The sequence below is a fragment of the Tetrahymena thermophila genome (genome assembly GCF_000189635.1).
Source record: "Tetrahymena thermophila SB210 genomic scaffold scf_8254556, whole genome shotgun sequence".
NCBI classification, from domain to species: Eukaryota; Ciliophora; class Oligohymenophorea; order Hymenostomatida; family Tetrahymenidae; genus Tetrahymena; species Tetrahymena thermophila.
Window position 1 is genome coordinate 122,091 of NW_002476327.1, and position 27,891 is coordinate 149,981.

General features: G+C 18.1%; 8 protein-coding genes across 8 annotated transcripts in view; 5 read left to right on the forward strand and 3 right to left on the reverse strand. All coding sequences in view use genetic code 6, as the record gives it.

Moving 5' to 3' along the window:
- TTHERM_000957690 (transmembrane protein, putative) overlaps positions 1 to 360 on the reverse strand; it is a gene marked incomplete at both ends in the record, with an annotated part of 536 nt that extends 176 nt beyond the window's left edge. Inside the window, 3 exons of the mRNA XM_012798798.1 lie at positions 1 to 8; positions 175 to 185; positions 328 to 360. The exon at positions 1 to 8 is cut by the window's left edge and continues 176 nt beyond it. Coding sequence (XP_012654252.1) covers positions 1 to 8; positions 175 to 185; positions 328 to 360 — 52 coding nt within the window. The remainder of the gene's footprint in view (positions 9 to 174; positions 186 to 327) is intronic.
- Positions 361 to 1,143: 783 nt separating this feature from the next.
- Positions 1,144 to 2,113, reverse strand: TTHERM_000957701 (hypothetical protein; the record flags this gene model as incomplete). Its single annotated transcript, XM_012798799.1, has 2 exons — positions 1,144 to 1,727; positions 2,044 to 2,113. 2 exons carry the CDS (start codon positions 2,111 to 2,113, stop codon positions 1,144 to 1,146), a joined length of 654 nt encoding a protein of 217 aa, XP_012654253.1.
- A 2,765-nt stretch (positions 2,114 to 4,878) lies between these two features.
- On the reverse strand, positions 4,879 to 5,223 carry TTHERM_000957712 (hypothetical protein; the record flags this gene model as incomplete). The annotated part of the gene is made up of 1 exon (XM_012798800.1): positions 4,879 to 5,223. The coding sequence occupies one exon, from the start codon at positions 5,221 to 5,223 to the stop codon at positions 4,879 to 4,881; it is 345 nt and encodes a 114-aa protein (XP_012654254.1).
- A 2,901-nt stretch (positions 5,224 to 8,124) lies between these two features.
- Positions 8,125 to 8,499, forward strand: TTHERM_00958700 (transmembrane protein, putative; the record flags this gene model as incomplete). The annotated part of the gene is made up of 1 exon (XM_001020751.1): positions 8,125 to 8,499. The coding sequence occupies one exon, from the start codon at positions 8,125 to 8,127 to the stop codon at positions 8,497 to 8,499; it is 375 nt and encodes a 124-aa protein (XP_001020751.1).
- Positions 8,500 to 10,564: 2,065 nt separating this feature from the next.
- Positions 10,565 to 10,960, forward strand: TTHERM_00958710 (hypothetical protein; the record flags this gene model as incomplete). Its single annotated transcript, XM_001020752.2, has 1 exon — positions 10,565 to 10,960. The coding sequence occupies one exon, from the start codon at positions 10,565 to 10,567 to the stop codon at positions 10,958 to 10,960; it is 396 nt and encodes a 131-aa protein (XP_001020752.2).
- Positions 10,961 to 13,282: 2,322 nt separating this feature from the next.
- On the forward strand, positions 13,283 to 14,200 carry TTHERM_00958720 (transmembrane protein, putative; the record flags this gene model as incomplete). Its single annotated transcript, XM_001020753.1, has 1 exon — positions 13,283 to 14,200. The coding sequence occupies one exon, from the start codon at positions 13,283 to 13,285 to the stop codon at positions 14,198 to 14,200; it is 918 nt and encodes a 305-aa protein (XP_001020753.1).
- Positions 14,201 to 17,099: 2,899 nt separating this feature from the next.
- Positions 17,100 to 17,993, forward strand: TTHERM_00958730 (transmembrane protein, putative; the record flags this gene model as incomplete). The annotated part of the gene is made up of 1 exon (XM_001020754.1): positions 17,100 to 17,993. The coding sequence occupies one exon, from the start codon at positions 17,100 to 17,102 to the stop codon at positions 17,991 to 17,993; it is 894 nt and encodes a 297-aa protein (XP_001020754.1).
- A 571-nt stretch (positions 17,994 to 18,564) lies between these two features.
- Positions 18,565 to 27,535, forward strand: TTHERM_000958749 (kinase domain protein; the record flags this gene model as incomplete). The annotated part of the gene is made up of 23 exons (XM_012798801.1): positions 18,565 to 18,603; positions 18,667 to 18,716; positions 18,943 to 19,032; positions 19,329 to 19,418; positions 19,661 to 19,750; positions 20,033 to 20,122; positions 20,341 to 20,430; positions 20,630 to 20,719; positions 21,035 to 21,124; positions 21,396 to 21,485; positions 23,614 to 23,703; positions 23,952 to 24,041; positions 24,281 to 24,370; positions 24,626 to 24,715; positions 24,920 to 25,009; positions 25,223 to 25,312; positions 25,598 to 25,687; positions 25,921 to 26,010; positions 26,080 to 26,169; positions 26,457 to 26,546; positions 26,792 to 26,881; positions 27,153 to 27,242; positions 27,421 to 27,535. 23 exons carry the CDS (start codon positions 18,565 to 18,567, stop codon positions 27,533 to 27,535), a joined length of 2,004 nt encoding a protein of 667 aa, XP_012654255.1.
- Between the last annotated feature and the right edge of the window lie 356 nt (positions 27,536 to 27,891).

Genomic DNA, 27,891 nt, shown 5'->3' on the forward strand with positions numbered 1-27,891 from the left:
AAAGCAAACTTTATAAATTATGATTTAACTAGATTATTAATATTTGTTATTTTAATCCAAATAATTTCAAATAAAACTAAATTAATAATAATTAATTAATTAATTAATTAATTAAATCCCATCATAATTCAAAATAGTTATTCAAAAATAAATAAATGATATAATAGAAAATACGTTATTAAAATCTAAAAGATGTAATTATTAATTTTTTAATAGATATTATTTAAATTTATTTTATTTATAAAAAAAGTTTTTAAACTCTACGCTTTAATCTCATTCAGTATTAGAAATTGATCTATAGTATATTTAATTTATTAATATTATTACAAATAATTTTTTTTCTTTAATTTTCAAGTTCATTATAAAAATTTTTCTAATAAATAATATCATCAATACTCATTATTCATTTTTAACCATACAAGTATTTTTAAAATTATTTTAATTTATTTTTATATTTATTCATTGATTTCTTTTTTTTTCATATATTTTCTTTATTTTTCCTTTTTAATAACAAATTTATTATATAAATATTCCCCAATATTTAAAAAGTTAAAATTAATTGTGTGATGAAGGAATATCAGGCTTATGTTCTGCTTTAGTATAGTGCACTAATCTCTAAAATTTAGCTTTATATATTCAGTAGGTTTATTTATTTATTTATTTATTTATTTATTTAGGGTTTTGATATTTTAAATATTAAAATGAATTTAAAATAATTTACTATTATTATAATTATTAATTTATTTATTTATTAAAAAATTAAGCTTTTATTTGTTTATTTTTTTTGAATTCTGCTTTTTTAAATTTATATTTACTTTTTTTAAATTTAACTCATTTATTTTTATCATTTTAAACTTTTGCTTTGATTTGCAATTAATTAATTTCTTATAATATTATATTTTTTCTTCTAAATAACTAACTAACTAACCAATAAATAAAATAAATAAATATATTTTCTTCAATAATTAAAAAAGTAACAATTTATTTAGTGTTGAAAGAATATCAGACTTATGTTCTGCTTTAGAATAGTGCACTAATCTCTCAAATTTGACATTAAAACTTTAGTAAAACAGTTTATTTGTTTATCTATTAGCTTTTTTAATTTTCTTTTAAAAATATATTTTTTTTCTTTATTAATTTAACTCATTTGTTTTTTAATTTTAAACATTTGGTTTGATTATTAATTAATTAGTTTCTCATTATCTTCATTTTAAATAATTAATTATATTTTAAATTTGCTTCTATATTTAAAAAGTGGAAAATAATTTGATGATAAAGCTTCAAAAGTCTTAGTTTCTAATTTAGCAAAATGCACTAATATCTTAAATTTAACACTTAATCTTAAGTAAACTAAGTTTATTTTTTTATTTTGATATTTCTTAATTTAAAAATGAATTTAAAACAATATAAATGACTCTATTAATTAATTTATTTATTAGCTTTTTATTTGATTTTTTTTTTTTATAAATTGCTTCTGTGTGTTTGTGTTTTTTTTTTCATTCTCATTAATTTTTATTTTTAACTTTTGCTTTGATTATTAGTTATTTCATATTTTTTATTTATTTTTTTCCTTCTAAATAACTAATTATATATATATATTTCTTCTTTAATTTTTAAAAGTTACAATTAAATTGGAGACGAAAATGCATCAGGCTTAGGTTCTGGATTAGGGAAGTGCACTAATCTGTCATATTTGATACTTAGTCTTTTGTAAAAACAGTTTATTCCTTTTAGATTTTAATAAGGAATTTAAAAACAAAAAAAGCATTTAAATTAATTTTGTCTAATAATTTTATATTTGGTTTATTAACTCTTATTATTTCATATGTTGATTTTTCATTCTAGCTAACTAAGTATTAAATTTTTTTATTTTTTCCAAATCCTTAAATAGTGGAAATGAAATTGGTGTGGAAGGTGCTTAAGGTTTAGGTTCTGGTTTAGCAAAATGCGTTAATCTGTTAAATTTGTAACTTAATCTTACGTAAAAAAAAATTTTTTTGTTTTGGATTTTGATAGTTTTTAATAAAAATTAACATTGATTACTTTTCTTTTTATTTTTCTTGTTTTGCTTTTATTAATAATTAGTTAATGAAGCCATTTCTTATTATTTCATATTTTTGTCTTCATTTTCTCCTTCTAAATAAATAAATAAATAACTATTTATCTAAATATTTATTTTCTTCTATACATACTTAAAAAGTGACAATTAAATTTGTAATGAAGGTTTATCTGGTTTAAGTTATGGTTTAGAAAAGTGCACTAATCTCTCAAATTTTACACTTGAAATTGGGTAAACACAGTTTATTTATTTTATTTTATTTTGTATTTTGATATTTTTTAATATAAAAATAAATTTTAATTAATTAATTGATTTATTTATTATATCTGTATCTTGAATTACTTTTCTTTTTTATTCTTTCTGAGTATTTATTTTTTCTTCTTAATTTAATTCATTTATCTTTCATTTTTCTACATTTTTCCTTCTAAATAACAAATTAACAATATATTTTTTCTTCTATAAAAAGTGCGAATTAAATTGGTGATGAAGGTATATCATGCATAGGTTCTGTTTTATCAAAATTTTCTAATCTCTCAAATTTGACACTTGATTTTTCGTAAAAATAGTTTAGTTTATTTTTTTAGGATATTAATATTAGTTATTTATTTGATTGATTTTACCTTTTTTTATTCTGATTATTTTATTTTTTTCTTAATTTTACTTATTCCTATTTTGTTTTTATCAAGTTTTGCTTTGATTATTAACCAACTTATTTTTTTATTTCTTTTTATAAAATATATTTTCTTCATTTTTTCCATTCTAAATAACTAGTTAATTGTTTAAATTTTCTTAAATATTTGAAAAAGTAATAATTAAATTGGATTTGAAGGTGTGTCAGCCTTAACCTCTTCTTTAGCATAGTGCAATAATCTATCAAATTTGAAAATTTATCTTCAGTAAAAATAGTTTATTTGTTTTTTATTTTGATATTATTTAATAGAAAAATGAATTTAAAACAATGAAATTGTTTTAATGTAATTCATTCATTCATTTATTAAATTTTTATTTGATTTATTTTCCTTTTTAATTTTACTTGTGTGCTAATTTATTTTTTTTAATAAATTTAATGAATTATTTTTTCGCTTTCAATTTTAATATGATTATAAATTAATTAATTTCTTATCATCTCATATATTTTCTTAATTTTTCCATTTTATAATATTTAATTATTTATTTTTTTATCAATCTTTAAAGTAACAATTAAGTTGGTGTCTAAGGCGATTTAGATTTTGATTTTGGAAAGTGCACTAATCTCTAAAATTTGGAAATTTCTCTAAGGTAAACAAACAGTTTGTTTGTTTGTTTTGGATTTTGATATATTTAAATAAAAATAATATTGATTACATTTTTATTTGATTTACTTTTCATTTTATTTGATCTTGTGTTTTTTATTTTTTCATTATTTAACTCATTCAAATCTTCAAATTTTGCTATGATGATCGATTAATTCAATTCATATTATCACTTCTTTTTTCTTCATTATTTCTTTTCTAAATAATTAATTATTTTTATATTTCTTCTAAATTTTTTAAAAAGTAACAATTAAATTGGTGATGCAGGTGCATCAGGCTTAGGTTCAGGTTTAGGAAAGTGTACCAAACTCTCAAATTTAGTCCTTTTTCTTAAGTATAAACAGTTTATTTTGTTTTTGATTTTGATATTTAAAAAAAAATGAATTAAAAATAATAAAGTTGTTTTAAAGTATTTATTATATTTTTATTTGATTTATTTTCATTTTCAAATTTTTTTTTTCATTAACTTATTATTATCTAAGATAACAAACATTCTCTTCATTTTTTCCTCTCACTAAAATTTAAATTTTTATATTTTCTCAATTATTTTAAAAGTCGAAACTAAATTAGTGTTGAAGGTGCATCAAGCTTATGTTTTGCTTTATCAAAGTGTACTAATCTCTCAAAATTGGGACTTTTTCTTAAGTAATAACAGTTTTTTTGTTTTAAAATTTTAATATTTTTTAAAATAAAAGTAAGTTTAAAATAATAAAATTATTTTAATTAATTTATTTATTAGCTTTTTATTTGAATTACCTTTCTTTTTTATTCTGCTTGTATTCTGTGTATGTGTGTGTAATTTTTTTTACTTTCTTAATTTCATTAATTTTTTAATTGTTAAGTTTTACTATGATTATTATTTAAAATATATCTTATTGTCTTATTTTTCTTCATTTTTTCCTTTTAAAATGTTTATTAATTTTATATTTTTTCTTGTATATTTAAAAAGTGAAAATTAAATTTGTGTTGAAGGTGAATCAGGTTTAGGTTCTGCTATAGCAAAGTGCAATAATCTCTCAAATTTGGAACTTGAGCTTGGGTAAAAACAATTCATTTATTTTGGGCTTTGATATTTTTGAACATATATATATTAGATTTATTTTTCTTTTTTATTCTCCTTGTGTTTTTATTTCTTTCTTAGTTTAACTAACTAACTAACTAATTCATTCATTTTAGAATTTTCAACTTTTACTTTGGTTAATATTTAATTAATTCAAATCATAATATTTCGTATTTTTCCATCTCATTAATTATATATTATATTTAAACATTTAAAAAGTTCCAATTAAATTGGTGATGAATATGCATCAGAGTTAGGATCTGCTTTAGCAAAATGTACCAATCTCTCAAATTTGTATCTTATTCTTGAGTAAAAACAATATAAATAACTAGCTATTTTAATTAATTAATTATCTTTTTATTTGATTTGATTTTTTTATTATATTTTACTTGTGTTTTTTCTTTCTTTCTTTCTTTCTTTCTTTCTTTCTTTCTTTCTTTCTTTCTTAATTTAATTCATTCCTATTTTCATTTTAAACTTTTTATTTGATTATTAATTAATTAACCTAATCTCATATTATTTATTAATTTTTTCCTTCTATTCAACTAATCAGTTATATATTTTTCTTTCAGGTACTCTTTTAATTTATTTTTGATTAGCTTTTTATTGATTACTGTTTTTTTATTCATCTTGTGTTTTTCTTTTTTATTTTAACTGATTTGTTTTTCATTTTCAGCTTTTAGTTTAATTATTAATTGATTTCTAATTATTTAAAGATTTTTCTTCATTTTTTCCTACTAAATAACTAATTAATTATTTATATTTTCACCAATATTTAAAAAGTGAAAATTAAATTAGAGAGGAGGGTGCATTAGGTTTAGGTTCTGCTTTATCAAAGTGCACTAATCTCTTAAATTTAAAGCTTGGACTTGAGTAAAAATAGTTTATTTGGTTTCTATTTTGATATTTTAATTTTAAAATCTTTTAATTTATTTATATCTTTTTATCAGAATTTATTTATTTATTCATTCATTGAGATTGTGTTATTTTTATTTATTAAATTAATTTATTCTTTAAATATAAAAATTTTATTCCAATAATTTTGATTTGTAATTGACAAAATTTATATATAAAGTAAAAACTAAATCAGTGAATCAGTAGAATAAAAAGTAAAGAACAAATGTCTGAAATCAAAAAGATTAGTTATCTTTGAAAAATATACCTTGTTAGTATTTTGAATAAATGGAGAAAAAAAGGATGAATAAATATAAAATTATTTGAAAGATAGAATCTAATATGTTTTATTTTACATAGTTTTGCAATAGAATAATTTAACCTAAAAAGCAGAAAGAATTATAATTACTTTTATTAATAAATTCATAATTTTGATTAGTTAAAAAGTAGTTTAAAAATAAATAAATAAATTTTTTAAAATTGAATTTCCTTAAATTAAATAAATAGATAAGGGTAATTATAGACTAATTCCACTTTTTTTATTATAAACAATCAAATATTTAAATAATTATCATAATCAAAAAATATATATGGGGAACATTTATGCTGGTGAGAATTAATTTATGAGGATTTAAGGTATTTTAATTAAATATCAACAATTAGAATAAAATAAAACAAATATCTTATTTTTAAAAATTAATTATTTATCAATTAATTAAATTGATCACACAAATAATAATTAAAAAAAATAAATATTGTAAACAAATAATTTTAAAATCAATTTAATTTTTTGTTTGGAGTATTAATTAATATTGTACAATTTTATTTATTTTTCTAAAAAAAACTTAAAATAAAAATAAAATATTTTCAAAATCTTCTAAAATAATTGAGATATTAAGAAACCTCTTTTAGTAATAAACTATTTGAATTTTAATAATGTAATAAATTCAAATCATTAGTATTAAAGGAAATATATGATTATTATTCGTTTGCCTTTAATAAAGAAATATCCCCCTTTGACTGGTTTGTCTATAAATAATATATATCAACCAGTGAACATATATAATAGCAATTTAGCACTGCTTAGATATTAATGAAAATAAACAAAATGGACATTAAAGTATAATTGACTCTTTTTTTAACTAATTTATAAATTAAAATTGTATTTAATGCAATTTTATGTATTTATTTATTAATTTTGGTATTATTTTGATTTTATTAAAATTATTTTTAAAATTTAATTTAAAAAATTTTCTAATAAATCAAAAATAATTTTTTATTGCAACTTATATTAAATTGTCTTTAAATTAGAAAAAAATCAATTTGAGCTAACTATAAAGATAATATTTTTTATTTGATTTTTTAATCTTGAATTAATAAATTTTATAATTAAAATATTTAAATATATCCAAAAAATATAAAATAGTAAAATTAATTATAATTTAAAATAAAATATGTTTTTTAATAGCAAGTAGTATTATAACAATTAGTAAATTAATTACTCAATTAACAATGTTTTAATAAGTAATTATAAATAAAATTTTATGTAAATTTTAATGCCTTTAGAGCGTAAGATGGAGGGAGGCTTGAATCAATAATTTATTACATAATTCAAGAAAATTATAATTGATAAAGCATGTAATAAAAGGAAAAAATCAAGTAAGAAGATGTTTGTTAGTACTAGTCTTAATTAATAGTACTTAATCCTAGAAAATCTAATTATACTAATTTCATGCTCTAACTTAATTAATTGATTATGTTTATAAACATAATAGTTCTAACAATTCTATGAAATAAGTTAGCCAGAAGAATATAAGCAAAGTCTAATTTCTTGATGAAGTTAATGTTTTAATTAATTGATAAAATCATTAAACATTAAAAGTAAATAATTTAATTTAAATATATTTAAAAAAATATTTTATTCATTTTTATTAAAATTATTTCATATTAAAATTAATTTTAATTTTATTAAATAAAATCTAAAATTCATCAAAGCTATTTTAGTTATTATTGGTGATAGCTATGATACTTCTTGTAAAATCAAGTTAGAGCTTGTTTCTTTATTTAGAACAAAGTCAAATAGATTAAAGCTATTTTGTTATATTTGATAGTAGTTAATAAATTCTAGCAAAATCTATTTATAGATTATTTAATTCTTAATTAATTATCCCTATAATAAATCTAAAAAGTCTATGAAATAATAACCAAAAATACTCAATTAATTGCAAAATCTAATTTATTTATTTACTGTTCATTTTTTATCTTAATTTCTATTTTTAATTTATTAATAAATTAAGCAAATATTCATCTATTATTTAATTTAAATATATTCATTGTAAGTTTTATTTTTAAGATTTATATAAAATTTAAATATAGAAATCATTTCAAATTCATTAATTAAAAAATATATTTTTTGATAAGTGACTTCCAAACGACGGAATTATTGAATGGTATCTTGCTATATATTATTAAAGTTATTTAATGCTAAAATATTACAAATGCCAATATCTTTTACATTTTGTTTATAGACAATTTTTTATTTATGTTTAATATATTTTGTAGACTTTTTGATTGATAAAAATAGCTTAGTCCTTTGTGAATATTTTATTTTTATGTAATTAATTTGAGACAAGTCTATTTATAGATTGATTAACAGCGTAGAACTAAAGATATACTTATTTATTTATTAAATTTAAAATTTAAAATTTAAAAATTGATTTTTATCAAGATTTACTTATTATAAAAATAGTATTTGAGCTTTTTTCTTAAAAGATAATTAAATAAATAAATAAACAATTTAATTATACTAAAAAAAATAAATGAGATTCTGTGCCTTTGTTTTACTTGCTCTTGTTGCAATTGCTGCTGCCTAATAAGATGCTACTACTGAGAATGATAAATAAGCCTAAATTTAGGAATGCATCGATAAAATTGGAAAACCATGCGAAAATGGTACTACTGAAGAAAAGTAAGATTGCAATCTCGAATTAGGTAAGCTCTTTAATTGCTTAGATAAATGTTTTGAAGAAAACAAAGAAAACAAAAACGAAATTTACATTTGTTAGAAATCCAAATGTAAATCCGAAAATGATGATGCCTAAGCTTTCTATGATAAGAAGATTTCTTGTATGAACAATGGAATTAACATTCTTGCTTTTACTGTCATAGCTTCTGCTCTTGCTTTATTATTGTGAAAAAATTCATATTTTTTAAATTAGTTGTTAGGTGTTTTATAAGTTTTTGTCTTGTAAGATTATGCCTAATATTTTTAGAAAACAAATATCTATTAATTTTTTTATTTAATCAAAAATATTTAACATAAAAACTAATAAATAAATAAATAAATAAATATTTTTTAATGAAGCTTTAAAGTATTTTAATTGACAAAAATTGTTTGTAAAATGTATATTATTAACATTTTATATTTAAATATATTAAAGATAATTAAAATTAATAGAATGTGATCATAATTATAAATAATTTTAATGATTATCTTTCAATAATTTATTTTAAAAATAGTTTATCAGAAATGAAATGAAATATAATTTATTTAAAATTTTAAGACCAGTTAGTTAAAGTAAATATAATTAAATTATTGTAAATTCAAATTTAAAAGTCAGTAAATGAAAATAAACTTAAGATTATTTAAAATAATAAATAGTAATTTTATTTATAAAAATTCATTTTTTTCTATAAAAAATAAAAATTTAATTAATGTTCCCCAGACCAAACAAACCCAAAAATTTAATTTATGCCTCATGGGGCTATTATATAATTTTCTATTATCTATTTTTATTCAATTAAATATAATAACTTACTCAACTTTCATATTTCTACATAGCTTAGTTAAACTAAAAAATTAATTAAAAACAAATAAATATGTGTAATTGAATGACATTTTGCTATATTATAAACTTAACTCTAAATATTAAATTAAAAATATTATTTTACATCTTATATAATATACATATTTCTTTTTATAATAATATTATAAATATTTAAAATTATCAAATCAATTAATTAGTATAGTTTATTGTAATATAAGTAAATAAAATTTTATGTAAAATTAATTACCTTTAGAGTGCTGAAAGAAAATTCAGTAAGTAGAAAGCTTTAATGAATAATTTATTATAAAATTCAAAAATATTATTATAGATAAAGTCAGCAATATAAAGAAAAAATCAAGAAATAAAATATACTAGTCATTATTTAAATTAAAAGTGCTTAGTTCTAATAAAATCTAATTATACTTAATCCATCCTATATTTGTTTTTACTATTTTTAATTAATTATGTCTACATTAATAATAGCTCTAAATCTATGAAATATGATAACCATAAGAATATAAGCATAATCTAATTTATCGATGAAGTTTATGTATTAGTAAATTGATAGATAAAGCCATTATTCATTAAATATGTATAATTTAATTTAAGAATATTTTTATTATTTTTTTATGGTTTTCCTATTTAAAAATGTTTGATATTGAAAATTAATGTTATTACTTAGATTTATTTATTATTGATGACAGTTACTATAATCCTGGTAAATTATGGCTTGTTTCTTTAGAATAAAATCTTATTGATTAAATCTATTTATTTTGATAACAGCTAATAAGTTCTAGAAAGTATAATTTTAGTATATTTAATGCTTAATTAATTAATTATATATCTAAATGCAAAAATCTATAAAAATTAGAACCAAAAATATTAAATGAATAGAAAAATCAAAATTATTTATATATTTATCTATTTTAATTCACAATATTATTTTCATTAAAAGTAGCAACATTATTTAAGTAAATTTTTTAATAAATTAATTATGGTTGGTCCATTTAAAAATGTTAGATATATATTCATTTTTTAGATTTAAAACTAATTAAAGCTATTTTATTTATTTATTTATTTTTGAAAATTAAAATGAAAATGAATAATACCAATATCTATCTCTTACATTTTATTTATTGATAATTTATTATTTATATTAAATATACTTTATAGACTTTTTGTTATGGTAAAATTAATTGGTTCTTGTGAGTATATATATTATTTTTTATACAATTAATTAATTTCAGGCAGATCTATTTATAGATAGATTAAGAGCAAGGAACTAAAAATCGCATTTATTTATTTATTAAATTTAAAATATATTTTTATTTCAAGTGTTAGTTACTATAAAAATAACATTTGAGCTTTTTTCTTAAATGATAATTAAATAAATAACTAAAAAACAAATTTAATTAAATTCAAAAAAAAAAAAATGAGAATCTGTGCCTTTGTTTTAATAGCTCTTGTTGCAATTGCTGCTGCCTAATAAGATACTTATACTGATGATCAAAAAAATTAAGCCTTGGAGTGTATGCAAAGAATTGGAGAACCATGCCAAAGTGGTAACAATGAAGTAAAAGAAGCTTGCCAAGATGAAGTAGACTAACTTGATTAATGCTTTGATTAATGTATTGATGATAATAAAGAAACCACCAATAATATTATTGGATGTGTATAATTGAATTGCAAATCTGAAAATAATAATGCCTAAACTTTCTTTGATTAGAAGACTGCTTGTATGGCCATTTTAGAAGAAAATCCTTCTAGTAAAGATGAAAAGAAAATTGATTTAGACTAGGAGAACATCAATAATACTGAAACTCCATGATAAGCTGGTAGCGAAGAAGAAATAAAAGCTTGCCAAGAAGAATTAAAGAAAATCGAAAACTGTTTAACTTAATGTACTGAACAAAATAAAGAAAACACTCATGAAATTATCAGATGTTATAAATTGAACTGCAAATCCGAAAATAATGATGTCTAAGATTACTTTGAAAAGAAGATTGCTAGTATGAATACTGGAATTAACATTCTTGCTTTTACAGTCATAGCTTCAATTCTCTCTCTATTATTATGAAAAAATTCACATTTTTTAAATTAGTTGTTAGGTGTTTTATAAGTTTTTGTCTTGTGAGATTATGCCTAATATTTTACTAATATTTTTACATAACAAATTTCTGTTGATTGATTGATTTATTTATTTATTCAAATTTAATTAGCTTAATAAATAAATAATTAAAAGAAATAAATTTTTATAGTATTTAAACTGGTATATTTTGCTAGAAAAAAGATTGTGTATTTTGAACAAGTTGTATTTAAAAATATTAAAGATTATTAAAATAAATAGAATTTGATCATAATAATAAAGATTTTTAAATATTATGTTTCAATCAATAATTTCTTTCAAAAATAGTGAGTGAATCAAATACACAGACAGAAATGAAAAATAAATAAATTAAATTCAAATCTGAAAGCCATTTAGTAAAAATAAGCATAATTAATTAAATTATTGAATAAGCAAAAATAATTTCTAAATTCTTTTAGAAAAATTTTTTTAATTTTGAAAAATGAATACAAATTTTAATTAATTTTTTACCTTTAAAAATACCTTTTTTAAAAAAAGAGATTACATTTTTTATATATTTAAAAAAAATAAATATTTTTTGAAAGTGTAACAAATTTTTTATTTTTAATTAAAGAATAAGTGTAACTAACAGTAAAAAGGCAAAAAGCTCTTTGCATTCTTGATTAAACTTACGTAATAAATTTAAATTTTATTTAATTACATCATAATAAATTAGAATAATTCAACTTTTAAAATAAAATGTTTTTAAAATTTAATTTAAAAAAATTATTAAATTATAAAATAAACAATTATTCATAAATTTAAATTAACTTACACTTTATAATATAAAAAAATAAACACCTAAAATAAATTATATAGAGAATAGTTATAATTACCTTTAGAGTTTTAGAATGCTGGAACATAATTCAGTGAGTAGGAAGCTTTAATCAATAATTTATTATAAAAGTCAAATACATTATAAAAGATAAAGTTAGCAACATAAAGAAAAATCAAGACAAAAATGTTCTAGTCATTATTTAAATTAATAGCTTTTAGTTCTAATAAAATCTAATTATTCTTATTCCATCCACGCTTTTACTATTTTTAATTAATTATGTCTACATTAATAATAGCTCTAAAAGTCTATGAAATATGATATCCATAAGAATATAAGCAAAATCTAATTTATTGGTGAAGTTTATGTATTAATAAATTGATTGATAAAGCCATTATTCTTTAAATATGAATAATTTAATTTAAGTTTTTTTTAAATATTTTTTTATGGTTTTCCTATTGAAAAATGTTTGATATCAAAAATTAGTGTTATTACTTAGATTTATTTTATTTATTTATTATTGATGATAGTTACGATAATCCTAGTAAATTATGGCTTGTTTCTTTAGAATAAAATCTTATTGATTAAATCTATTTATTTCTTGATAACAGCTAATAAGTTCTAGTAAAGTCTAATTATAGTATATTTAATGCTTAATTTATTATATATCTAAATGCAAAAATCAATAAAATTAGTACCAAAAATATTAAATTAGTAGCAAAGTCAAATTTATTTATATATTTATCTACTTTAATTGACAATATTGTATTCATTAAAAGGAGCAACATTATTTAAGTAAATTTTTTAATAAATTAATTATGGCTGGTCCATTTAAAAATGTTAGATATTTATTTATTTATTAAATTTAAAACTAATTAAAGCTATTTTATTTATTTATTTATTTTTGGTAATAAAATTAAATAATATCAATTTCTATCTCTTACATTTTATTTATTGATAATTTATTATTTATATTAAATATACTTTATAGACTTTTTGTTATGGTAAAAATAATTGGTTCTTGTGAGTATATATATTATTTTTTATACAATTAATTAATTTCAGGCAGATCTATTTATAGATAGATTAAGAGCAAGGAACTAAAAATCGCATTTATTTATTTATTAAATTTAAAATATATTTTTATTTCAAGTGTTAGTTACTATAAAAATAACATTTGAGCTTTTTTCTTAAATGATAATTAAATAAATAACTAAAAAACAAATTTAATTAAATTCAAAAAAAAAAAAATGAGAATCTGTGCCTTTGTTTTAATAGCTCTTGTTGCAATTGCTGCTGCCTAATAAGATACTTATACTAATGATCAAAGAAATTAAGTTTTGGAGTGTATGCGAAAAATTGGAGAACCATGCCAAAGTGGTAACAATGAAGTAAATGAAGCTTGCCTAGATGAACTAGACTAACTCGATTAATGCTTTAATTAATGTATTGATGAAAATAAAGAAACCACCAATAATATTATTGGATGTGTATAATTGAATTGCAAATCCGAAAATAATAATGCCTAAACTTTCTTTGATTAGAAGACTGCTTGTATGGCCATTTTAGAAGAAAATCCTTCTATTAATGATGAAGAAGAAATCGATTTAGATAACAACGATATAGATATTATTGAAAATCCATGCGAAAGTGATACCGAGGAAGAATTTTAAGCTTGTGATGCAGAATTAGTGATAATCGAAAGATGCTACTATGAATGTATTGATCAATATGAAGAAAACTCTAATGAATTTATCATATGTTATAAATCAAATTGCAAATCTGATAATAAAAAAGCATAAGCTTACTTTGATAAGAAGCTTCCTAATACTAGCACTGATATAGATAATCCTTCTAGTAAAGATGAAAAGAAAATTGATTTAGATTAGGAGAACATCAATAATACTGAAACTCCATGCCAAGCTGGTAGCGAAGATGAAATAAAAGCTTGCCAAGAAGAATTAAACAAACTCGAAAACTGCTTAACTTAATGTACTGAGCAAAATAAAGAAAACACTCTTGAAATTATCAGATGTTATAAATCGAACTGCAAATCCGAAAATAATGATGTCTAAGATTACTTTGAAAAGAAGATTGCAAGTATGAATACTGGAATTAACATTCTTGCTTTTACTGTCATAGCTTCAGTTCTCTCTCTATTATTATGAAAAAATTCACATTTTTTAAATTAGTTGTTAGGTGTTTTATAAGTTTTTGTCTTGTGAGATTATGCCTAATATTTTACTAATATTTTTAAATAACACATTTCTGTTGATTGATTTATTGATTGATTGATTTATTTATTTATTGATTTAAATTTAATTAACTTAATAAATAAATAAATAATTAAAAGAAATAAAATTTTTTTGTATTTAAACTGGTATATTTTGCTTGTAAAAAGATTCTGTATTTTGAACAAGTTGTTTTAAATATATTAAAGATTATTAAAATAAATAGAATTTGATCATAATAATAAAGATTTTTAAATAGTATGTTTTAATCAATAAATTCTTTCAAAAATAGTGAGTGAATCAAATAGGCAGAAATCAAAAATAAATAAAATTAAAATTTGAAAGCCATTTAGTAAAAATATATAATTAATTAAATTATTGTAACTGAATATTTAAAAACCAATCCATGAAAAAAAATCTAATTATAAATAGTAATTACAGTGCTTGCAGGTATTAAATTCATATGAACTTAATAAAGTAACAATTTAATTACTGTATTTGCAATAAATAAAGTAGATTACTTGAATATATTACTTTATTAATTTTTATTATATAATCTTTGTTTTATGATTTTGTAATTTAATTATATAATTTCGGATATTAATTTTATAATAGATTTTTATTTTTTTTGTATAATACTCTTAATTATTTTAAAATAAAATTTAATTATTGAATAAGCAAGTAATTTCTAACACCCCGTTTTCAAAATTTGAAAAATTAAAATGAATTATACCGAATTAACCCTCCTCCCTATACCTCTCCTGTTAAAATTAATAGATAAATTTGATTAAAATAAATATATTTGACCTTTTGATTAAGTTTATTGAAATAGTCAGTAACATAATTAAAAAATCAAGAAAGAAGATATATGTTATAGTCATTATTTAAAATAATAGTGGTTAGTTCTAATAAAATATAATTATGCTTATTCCTTCTATCCAATGCTTTTACTATTTCAATTAATTATGTTTACATTAATAATAGATCTAAAAAGTCTATGAAATATGATATCTAAAAGAATATAAGCAAAATCTAATTTATTGAGGAAGTTTATGTATTAATAAATTCATTGATTAAGCCATTATTCGTTAAATATGTATAATTTAATTTAAGTAAATTTTTTTAATTTATTTATGGTTTTTTTCCAATTTAAAAATATTTGATATTAAATATTAATTTTATTACTTAGATTTATTTTATTTATTTATTATTGATGATATTTACTATAATCCTAGTAAATTATGGCTTGTTTCTTTAGAATAAAATCTAATTTATAATATCAGTTTATGTGTTAATTAAAGCTATTTTTTGATAACAGCTAATAAGTTCTAGTAAAGTCTAATTATAGTATATTTAAAGCTTACTTACTTAGTTAAATCTAAATGCAAAGAATTAAAACCAAAAATATTAAATTAAATACAAAATCAAATTTATTTTTTTATTTATGTGTCTATTTTAATTGAAAATATTGTATTCATTAAAAGGAACAATATTATTTAAGTAAATTTTTTAATAACTTAATTATTGCTGAACTATTTAAAAATGTTAGAATAAACTTTATTTATTTAATTTAAAACTAATTAAAGCTATTTTATTTATTTATTTATTTTTGATAATAGTTATGAAGTAAGTTTTAATGATATTGATTAAACAAATTTAAAAAGAAATCTTTAATAATACCAATATCTATCTATTAAATTTTTTTTATAGATAATTTATTATTTATATTAAATATACTTTATAGACTTTTTGTTTTGGTAATATCAATTTATGTATTGATTAAAGCTATTTTTTGATAACAACTAATAAGTTCTAGCAAAGCCAAATTAAAGTATATTTAAAGTTTACTAACTTAGTTAAATCTAAATGCAACAAAATATAAAATTAAAACCAAAAATATTAAATTAAAAACTAAATAAAATTTATTTATTTATGTATCTATTTTAATTGAAAATATTGTATTCATTAAAAGGAACAATATTATTTAAGTAAATTTTTTAATAACTTAATTATGGCTGAACTATTTAAAAATGCTAGATATAAAATTTATTTATTTAATTTAAAACTAATTAAAGCTATTTTATTTATTTATTTTTGATAATAGTTATGAAGTAAGTTTTAATTATATTGAATAAACAAATTAAAAAAGAAATCTTTAATAATACCAATAACTATCTATTAAATTTTATTTATAGATAATTTATTATTTATATTAAATATACTTTATAGACTTTTTGTTTTGGTAATATCAATTTATGTATTGATTAAAGCTATTTTTTGATAACAACTAATAAGTTCTAGCAAAGCCTAATTAAAGTATATTTAAAGCTTACTAACTTAGTTAAATCTAAATGCAACAAAATATAAAATTAAAACCAAAAATATTAAATTAAAAATAAAATCAAATTTGTATATTTATTTATTATTTAAAAATGTTATATATAAACTTTATTCTAAATTTAAAACTAATTAAAGCTATTTTATTTATTTTTTTATTTATTTTTGATAATAGTTATGAAGTAGGTTTTAATGATATTGAATAAACAAATTAAAAAAAAAAAATCTTTGATAATACCAATATCTATCTATTAAATTTTATTTATAGACTTTTTGTTTTGGTAAAAATAACTTGGTTCTTGTGAGTATATTAATTATAATGCATATCTATTTATAGATTGATTAAATGCAAGGAACTAAAAACACATTTATTTATTAAATTTCAAATATATTTCTATTTCAAGTATTACTATAAAAATAGCATTTGAGCTTTTTTCTTAAAAGATAATTAAATAAATAAATAACTAAAAAAAACAATTTAATTAAATTCAAAAAAAAAATGAGATTCTGTGCCTTTGCTTTATTAGCTCTTGTTGTAATTGCTGCTGCCTAATAAGATACTTCTACTAATGATAATAGAGAAAATTAATATAGTCAATCTAATTATGATGAAGAGGAATTTGATTTGTATTTGAAGGAATATAATTCTATATGCGAAAATCTTAGTGGCTAAAAATTTACTGATTGTGAAAAATAATTAGAATATATCTCATAATGCTACTATTACTGTGTAGGAAACGAAATTGATTTTAATATGTGTTATAAAAATGATTGCTAAACCGAAAATGAAAAGATATAAGCTTTCTTTGATAAGTAGCTTCTTACATTTAACACTGAAATAAATATGAAGGAATAAGAATCTATATGCGGCAAACTTAGTGGCTAATAATTTACTGATTGCGAAAAAGAATTGAAATTAATCACATAATGCTACTAATAATGTAAATAATCTAATGAATAAAAGGATAATGAATTTATCATGTGTTATAAATCCGATTGCTAATCCGAAAATTAATAGATAAAAGCTTACTTTGATAAGTTGCTTCCTAATACTAGCACTGGAATAGATACTCCTTCCACTAGTAAAGATGAAAAGAAAATTGATTTAGACTAGGAGAACATCAATAATACTGAAACTCCATGCCAAGCTGGTAGCGAAGAAGCAATAAAAGCTTGTCAAGAAGAATTAAACAAACTCGAAAACTGCTTAACTTAATGTACTGAGCAAAATAAAGAAAACACTTATGAAGTTATCAGATGCTATAAATCGAACTGCAAATCCGAAAATAATGATGTCTAAGATTACTTTGAAAAGAAGATTGCTAGTATGAACACTGGAATTAGCATTCTTGCTTTTACTGTCATAGTTTCAGTTCTCTCTTTATTATTATGAGAAAATTCACATTTTTTAAATTAGTTGTTATGTGTTTTATAAGTTTTTGTCTTGTGAGATTATATCTAAAATTTAGCCAATATTTTTACATAACAAATTTCTGTTGATTTATTTATTTATTTATTTATTTATTTATTTAAATTTAATTAACTTAAAAAATAATTAAAAGAATTAAAATATAATTTTATAAATCAAATTTTAAGTATAGCTGTTCCTGGTTTTAAAATTCAGCTGATTGGATATCACCAATACTCGTACAAAAAAAATTTTTTGAGCTGGTTTAATTAAGGAGGATTTACACTACTAAATAGAGATAATTATTTTTTTAACTATTACTATTAAGATTTAATAATGAGCTTTATTCATGCTAGCATTTTTGTCGTATTTCTTCCTAGAAGGAAATTTTATAAATTATTATTTATCAAAATTAAAATTTTTAATTATTTTTATCCATATAATTTCAAGATAAAACAAAATTAATTTTTTAGTTTATTTATTTATAAATAATTAATTAATTAAATTCCATAAATCATTAATTAATTGCTATTCAAATTTTAGTAAAAATAAATAAATGGTTTAATAGAAAAAATATTACAAAAAACTAAAAGATGTAATTATTAATTTTTTAATAGAAATTATTTAAATTTAAATTTATTTTATTTATAAAAAAAAGTTTTTAAACTCTGATCTTTAATCTCATTCAGTTATAGAAATCAATCTCTCGTATATTTAATCTATTAATATTATTACAAATACTTTTTTTTATTTATGTTTCAAGTTATTTATCATTTTATATAATATAATATTGTTTGTTTTTCTAGTTTCTAATCTCATCTATATTATTTCATTTTTAATTTATTTTTAATTATTAATTTATTTCTTTTTATATCATATTTTCTTAATTTTTCTTTTTGAATAATTATAATAATATCTTTCAATATTTAAAAAGATCAAGTTATCTATTAGGTGAGGATATATCAGGTTTAGGTTCTGCTTTAGTATAGTGCAATAATCTCTCAAATTTGGTACTGTTTCTTTAGTAATAATAGTTTATATGCTTTAGATTTTGATATTTTTTAATTTAAAAATGAATTTAAAACAATTTATTTTTTTATAATTTAACTTTTTTTTTGATTTACTTTTTTTAAATTTTGTTTGTTTGTTTGTATATTTTTTATTTTATTTTTTCAATTTAATTCATTCATTTTTTCATTTTAGACTTTTACTTTGATTTTAAAAATTTCTTATTATCATATTTTTTCTTCATTTTTCCTTATAAATAACTAACTAACTAATTAAATAAATAAATAAATACATTCTCTTCAATATAAAAAGTGAATATTAAATTTGTGTAGAATGTATGTCAGACTTAGGTTCTGCTTTAGAAAAGTGCACTTATCTCTCAAATTTGTCACTAAATTTTTTGTAAAATCAGTTTATTTATTTTGGATTTTATATTTTTTTATTTTATTTATTAGCTTTTTATTTTATTTACATTTCTTTTTATACTGCTTATATGTTTTTTCTTTATTAATTTAACTAATTTGTATTTTCATTTTTAACTTTTAGTTTGATTATTAACCATTATTTATTATCTTATTTTTTTTTTTCATTTTTTTCTTTTATATAATTAATTATTTGCTATATTTTCTTCAATCTTTAAAAAGTGGAAATTAACTTGGTAATGAAGTTGCAACAGCCTTAGTTTCTACTTTAGCAAAGTGCACTAATCTCTCGGATTTGGCAATTAACTTTCGGTAAAAATAGATTATTTTTTATATTTTTATTTTTTTTAACTTAAAAATGAATTTAAAATAATAAAACTGTATTAATTAATTTATTTATTTCTTTTTTTATTAGATTTAACTATCTTTTATAATTTTTTAATTCTTTTTTTTCTTTCTAATTCAATATTTATTTATTTTCTCTTTTGCTTTGATTTTTAATTTACTCATTTCTCATTATTTCATCATTTTTCTTCATTTTTCCCCTTCTAAATAAATAATTATTTATATACATTTTCTTCTATTTTTTAAAAGTTACAATTCAACTGAATTTGAAGGTACACCAGCCTTAGGTTCTGGTTTAGGATAGTGCACTAATCTCTCTTGTTTTATCCTCCATCTACAGTAAAAACTGTTTATTCGATTAGATTTTGATATTTTTTATTTTTTAAGGAATTTAAAAACAATAAAACAGTTTTAATTTATTTTACTGTTTAAAAGTATGTTTTTATTTGACTTATTAACTTACTTTTTTATTCTGCTCTATTATCTCTGAAATTTTTTATTGATTTTTTATTTGAACTAACTTTTAAAGTTTTATATTTTCTCCAATATTTAAAAAGAGGTGGTCAAATTGGTCTTGAAGGTGCATCAGGCTTAGGTTTTGGCATAGCAAAATGCACTAATCTGTAAAAATTGTCACTCCATCTTAGGTAAAAAAAGTTTTTAGTTTGTTTTGGATTTTAATATTTTTTAATATAAAAATGAATATTTAATTCAGTCAATATTTATCTTTTAATTTATTAGCTTTTTATTTGATTTAATTTTCTTTTTTATTCTGCTTGTTTTGCTCTTTTTATTAGTTAGTAAATCCATTTTTTATTAAAATTTTTTTTCTTCATATTTAAAAAGCGAAAATAGAATTTGTGATGAAGGTTTATAATGTTTAGCTTCTGCTTTAGAAAAGTGCGCTAATCTCTCAAATTTGGCACTTGAGCTTTGGTAAAAGCAGTTTTATTTTATTTTAGATTTAAACATTTTTTAATTTATTTTGGATTTTTTTGATATTTTTTAAAATAAAAATGAGTTAGTTTAAAATAATAAAACTCATTCAATTTCTTTAATTTTTATTTTATTTACTTTTATTTTTTATTCTGCTTGTGTGTTTTTTTTTACTTTCTTAATTTAACTAATTATGTTTTTCACTTTTAGCTTTTACTTTGATTTTTAATTAAATTTTATCTCATTTTTTTTCTACATTTTTTCCTTTAAATACTTATTTTTTAATTATATATTTTTTATTTTATATTTAAAAAGCGATAATTAAATTTCTGTTGAAGGTGTATCAAGTTTAGCTTCTTCTTTAGAAAAGTGTACTAATCTCTCAAATTTATCGCTTGATTTTAGGTAAAAACAGTTTGTTTGTTTAATATAAATTACCCTTTTAATTAATTAATTAATTAATTTATTTGTTAACTTTTATTTTTCTTTTATATTCTACTTACTTGTATATATATTTTTTCCTTTCTTAATTTAACTCATTCCTTTTTTCATTTAAAATTTTAATTTGATAATCAATTAATTTATTTCTTGTAATCACATGGTATTTCTTAATTATCTCCTTCTATCTAATAATTAATTTTAACTTTATTTATATTTTTCTTAAATATTGAAAAAGTAAAAATAAAATTGGTGATGAAGGTGTAAAAAGCTTAAGCTCTGAATTATCGAAGCGTACTAATATCTTAAATTTGAAACTTTATCTTTTGTAAAAACAGTTTATTTGTTTTAGACTTTGATATTTTTAATATAAAAATAAAATTCTTAATTAGTTTTTATTTGATTTACTTTTCATTTTTATTCATCTTGCATTCTTTTTCTTTCTTAATTTAACTAATTAGTTTTTTCACTTTAGCTTTTACTTTGTTGATTCTTACTTAATTTTTATCATACTATCTAAATTTTTTTTTTCATTTTTTTTCTAAATAACTATATTATTACTTATTTTTTCGTCAATATTTTATTAGAACAAATTAAATTATTAAGCTCTGCTTTATCAAAGTGTACTAATCTCTTAAATTTAAAACTTGCATTTGAGTAAAATATTTTATTTATTTAGGATGTTGATATTTTAATATAAAAATCAATATAAAACAATATAAATTTTTTATTTATTATTTATTATCTTTTTATTTATTCATTCATTCTTGCTAGCTGTGTTATTTTTATTTACTAATTTAATATATTCATTAAAAATATAATTTTATTCTATTAAATTTGATTAGTAATTTACAATAATTATATTTAAAGTTGTAACGAAATCAGTGAATTAGTAGAATAGAAATTAAATAACAAGTGTCTTAAATTAAAAAGATTAGTTTTCTTTGAAAATTATTCCATACTAAAGAAGCTCACGAGATGTTTAAATGAAGAATGACTAAATAAATATAAAACTATTTGACTAACAGAATTTAATATGTTTTATTTTATATAGTTTTGTAATAGAATAATTTAATCTAAAATATAAACAGATAGATAGATAGATAGATAGAATTATATTTATTTTTATTAATAAATTCATAATTTTGATAAGTTAAAAATTTCTTTATGAAATAAATAAATTTCAAATTGAATTTCCTTAAATAAAGCTTATTTCTTTCAGAAGTCACCAAAAAAAAAAGTAAAGACCAAAGTTTTAATAATTTTGTTTATCTATCTTACTAAATTATAGAAATATAAAACTTTTATGTCATACATATTAATTAATTTTTTTATATAATATAAAAATTATTTTATATATTATTAATATTTAGATTTTATAAATTAATTAATTTCCTTTAATAAGTAATTTAAAATTAATAATAATTTTATATTCTACAAATTTTTAAGATTTAATAATTAAAATTAATTATGTCTATAATTTAGACTACTGCATTAAAAGATAAAAAAATCATTAACTCAAAAATAAATTGAACCAGAATCATAATTAGCCAACAACAACTTGATATATGAAATGCAGTTAGTTTTCTGTTTGTTAAGGTTTGACCAAAATTACTCAAAAATTTAGCATAATTTAGGTGACTATGCAAGCATTTTAAAATGACTACAATAGTTTTGTTATTAATATTAATAAATAAAAAATTAGTATAATAAAGAGTATCGCTAATCCTGGTATTGAAAAATTGAATAATAAATAGTCTTCATTTTATTTTTATCTATCAGAATTTATCTGATTCATTTATCTATCTGTGATTTTATTAAAAATAAATAAATGTTTTTCATCACCATCTATCTGTACATACCTACACAATTCGTGATATTTGAATTGCGGGATTAGCAATATATTATAATTTTTTGTTATTTTATCCATATAGTTTCAAAATAAAACTAAATTTAATTAATTTTTTAGTATATTTTAAATTAATTAATAAAATTCCATAAATCATAAATTGCTATTCAAATTTTAGTAAAAATAAATAAATGAAATAATAGAAAAATTATTTTAAAAGTCTAAAAGATGTAAATATTTATTTTTTTAAAGAAGTTATTTGAATTTATTTTATTAATAAAAAAAGTTTTTAAACTCTGATCTTTAATCTAATTCAGTTATAGAAATTGATCTCTAGTATATTTAATTTATTAATATTAATTATTACAAATACTTTTTTATTTAATTTTCAAGTTTATTAATTATAATATAATATTATTTTCTAATAGACAATCTCATCTATATTAGCTCATTATCAATTAAAAATTTTTTTTTAAAATTATTTTAATTTACTTTTAATTTTTAATTATGAATTTATTTCTTTTTATATCATATATTTTCTTCCTTTTTCCTTTTAAATAAATAAAAAATTAATTAATTATAATAATTTTCTTCAATATTTAAAAAGATAAAATTTACTTGCTGATGAAGACATATCAGGCTTAGGTTCTGCTTTAGCATAATGCAATAATCTCTCAAATTTGATACTATATCTATAGTAAGAATAGTTTGTTTGTTTTGGATTTTGATATTTTTTAATATAAAAATTAATTTAAAACAGTTTATTTTTTATTAACTTTTTATTTGATTTATTTTTTTTTACTTTTTAAATTTAACTCATCCGTTTTTTCATTTTAAACTTTTGCTTTGATTTTAAATAAATTAATTTATTATTATCTCATATTTTTCTTCATTTTTCCTTATAAATTACTAATAAATAAATACATTTTCTTCAATATAAAAAAGCAACAATTAAATTAGTGTTGAAAGTATATCAGACTTAGGTTCTGCATTAGTAAAGTGCACTAATCTCTCAAATTTAACAATATATCTTTAGTAAAAACAGTTTATTTGTTTTGGTTAATATATTTTTTAATTTAATTGTTTATTAGCTTTTTATTTTGATTTACATTTTTTTTTATTTTGCTAACCTGTTTTTTTCTTTATTATTTCAACTCATTCATTTTTTATTTATTTTAAACTTTTTATTTGATTATTAATTATTATCTAATACTTCTTCATTATTTTCCTTTAAATAATTAACTATTTAAAAAAATTTTTCAATCTTTAAAAAGTGGAAATTAATTTGGTGATAAAGTTGCAACAGTCTTAGTTTCTGCTTTAGCAAAGTGCATTAATCTCTCCAATTTGACACTTAGTCTTGAGTAAAAACAGTTTATTTTTTTTGGATTTTGATATTTTTTAACTTAAAAATGAATTCAAAATAATAAAACTTGATTTATCTTTCTTTTTTAAATTTGTTCGTGAGATTTTTTTATATTTCTAATTCATTTTTTTAATTTATTTTTTGATTTGATTATTAATTAACTCGTTTCTGATTATTTCAAATTGTTTATTTATTTATTTTTCCTTTCTAAATAACTAATTATTATTATAAATTTTCTTCAATTTTTAAAAAGTTGCAATTAAATTGGAGATGAAGGTTCATCAATCATAGGTTCTGGTTTAGGTTAGTGCACTAATCTCTCATATTTGGTACTTTATCTTAAGTAAAAACAGTTTATTCCTATAAATTTTGATATTTTTTAGTTTTATAAAGAATTTAAAAACAATAAAACAGTTTTAATTAAATTATATAATAGTTTTTTATTTGATTTATTTAACTTTTTATTCTTCTCTTATTATCTCATATTATTTGTTTATTTTATTCAAACTAAATTTTAAATTTTTATATTTTTTCAATATTTAAAAAGTGAAAATTAAATTGGTGATGAAGGTATATCAGGCTTAGGTTCTGGTTTAGCAAAATGCACTTATTTATCAAATTTATCTCTCTATTTTTGGTATAATTTTTTTGTTTAGGATTTTGATATTTTTAATATAAAAATGATTATTTAAATAAATAAATAATTATTAATTTTTTATTTGACTTACTTTTCTTTTTTATTTTGTTTGTTTTACATTTATTATTAATTAATTAATTCATTTCTTATTATTTTTTTTTATTTCTTCATTTTTTCCTTCTTATTAATTTTTTTTCTTCTATATTTAAAAAGTGGAAATTAAATTTGTGATAAAGGTTTATAAGGTTTATGTTCTGCTTTAGAAAAGTGCTCTAATCTCTCAAATTTGACACTTGATCTTGAGTAAAAAAAGTTTATTTTATTATTTTTTTTGATATTTTTTAATTCAAAATTAAATAAATTTTATTTATTATTATATATATATGTATGTATATCTTGGTTTACATTTCTTTTTTTTTCCTGCAGAGCTTTTCTTTTTCTTAATTTATCACATTTATTATTTTTATTATAATTTTTAGATTTGATTATTAATTAATTAATTCATTTCTTACAACCTCATTATTTATCTTCATTTATTCCTTCCAAATAATTATTAAATTAATTATATATTTTTTAATCAATATTAAGTGAAAATCAAATTAGTGGTGAAGGTGCATCATTCTTAAGTTCTGCTTTATCAAAGTGTACTAATCTCTAAAATTTGACACTTGATTTTGGGTAAAAACAGTTTATTTGTTTTGGATTTGATATTTGCAATTTATTTTATTTTATTTGATTTACTTTTCTTTTTTATTCTTTTTCTATTTATATCTTAATTTTACTTATTTTTTTAAATATCATATGCTTTATTGATTAATTAATTTATTTATTTATTAATTATTTCATATATTTTTTTCATTTTTTTTCTTTTAACTAATTCGCTAAATATTTTTTCTTCAATATTTATAAAGTGGAGATTAAATTGGTATTTAAGGTTTATCATACTTAGGTTCTGCTTTAGCATAGTGCACTAATCTATCAAATTTGAAATTTTATCTTCAGTAAAAACAAACAGTTTATTTGTTTTGGATTTTTATTAATTATATATTTTTTCTTCTATATTGAAAAAGCGACAATTAAATTTGTGAAGACGGTCTATCAAGTTTATATTTTGCTTTAGAAAAGTGCACTAAACTCTCATATTTAGTACTTGATTTTAGGTAAAAGCAGTTTATTTGCTTTGGGTTTTGATATTTTATAATATTAATTTAAAATTTTTTATTGATTTAATTATTAGCTTTTTATTTTATTTATTTTTCATTTTTTATTCTCTTTGTATTTTTATTTTCTTTATTAGAAAAACTAACTAACTAACACATTTATTTTATAGTTTTAAACTTTTGCTTTGATTAATATTTAATTAATTCATATTTTATAATCTGATATTTTTCCTACTAAATAATTAGCTAATTAATTATATTTTATATTTTATTTAACTTTTAAAAAGTTTCAATGATATTGATGATAAATGCGCATCAGAGTTAGGATCTGCTTTAGCAAAATGCACTAATCTTTCAAATTTGATACTTATGCTTAAGTAAAAACAATATAATTAACTCTTTTAATTAATTTATTTATCTATTAATTAGCTTTATATTTTTCTTTTATACTCTGCTTGTTTGTTTTTTTTTCCTTTCTTAATTTAAATGATTCCATTTTTCATTTCAAATTTAGATTTAATTATTAATTAACTTATTTCTTATAATATCATACTATTTCTTGATTTTTCCTTCAAACAAACAAATTAATTAACTTTATATTCTTGCTTCAATATTTAAAAAGTGAAAATTAAATTGGCGATGATGGTGCATAAAGTTTAAGTTCTGAATTATCGAAGTGCACTAATATCTTAAATTTGACACTTTATCTTAGGTAAAAACAGTTTAATTGTTTTAGATTTGATAATTTTTAATATAAAAATAAAACTCTTTTAATTTATTTTTTCATTTGTTTTTATTTGATTTACTTTTCATTTTTTTAATCTTGTTTTTTTTTTCTTTCTCAATTTAAATAATTTCATTTTCAACTTTACTTTGATTGTTAGTTAGTTAATTCATTTATTTCTTATTATCTAAGTTTTTTTTTCATTTTTTTCTTTTAATTAACTAATTAATTATTTATATTTTCATCAACATTTAAAAAGTCAAAATTAAATTACAGATGGTGGTGTATCAGTCTTAGGTTCTGCTTTAGCAAAGTGCAATAATCTCTTAAATTTGACAATTCAACTTGAGTAAAAACAGTTTATTAGTTTTTGACTTTGATTTTTTAAAATTAAAATGTATTTAAAACAATAAAAGTTTTTAATTCATTTATTTATTATCTTTTTATTTTAATTATTTATTTATTGTTAAATATAAAATTTTATTCTATTAACTTTGATTAGTAATTTACAATAATTATATTTAAAGGTAAAATTATATCAGTGAATCAGTAGAATAGAAAATAAAGAACAAGTGCCTAAAATCAAAAAGATTAGTTCTTTTTAAAAATTAATCCTTACTAAATATTTTGAATTAATAATGAAAAATAGGATGAATAAATATAAAACTATTTGAATAATAGAATTTCATATGTTTTATTTTATATAGTTTTGTAAAAAAATAATTAAACCTAAAACATAAATAGATAGATATAGCTAAATGCCATTCAAAAATTTAGTGAATTGAGATCACTATTTTTTGAATAGCTAATGCATTTGAACATTATTTATATAAAAATAAATAAATAATTTTATAATAGAATTTCATTAATAATATTTATAATTTTAATTTATATCAATCTTTATGATTTTTCTATTAATTTTTTAATTTTAGCCTTTTATTAAAATTTTTCTTCAAAAAAATTTAATTTAAAATTCCCTAAGCATTTAATAGGTGGGC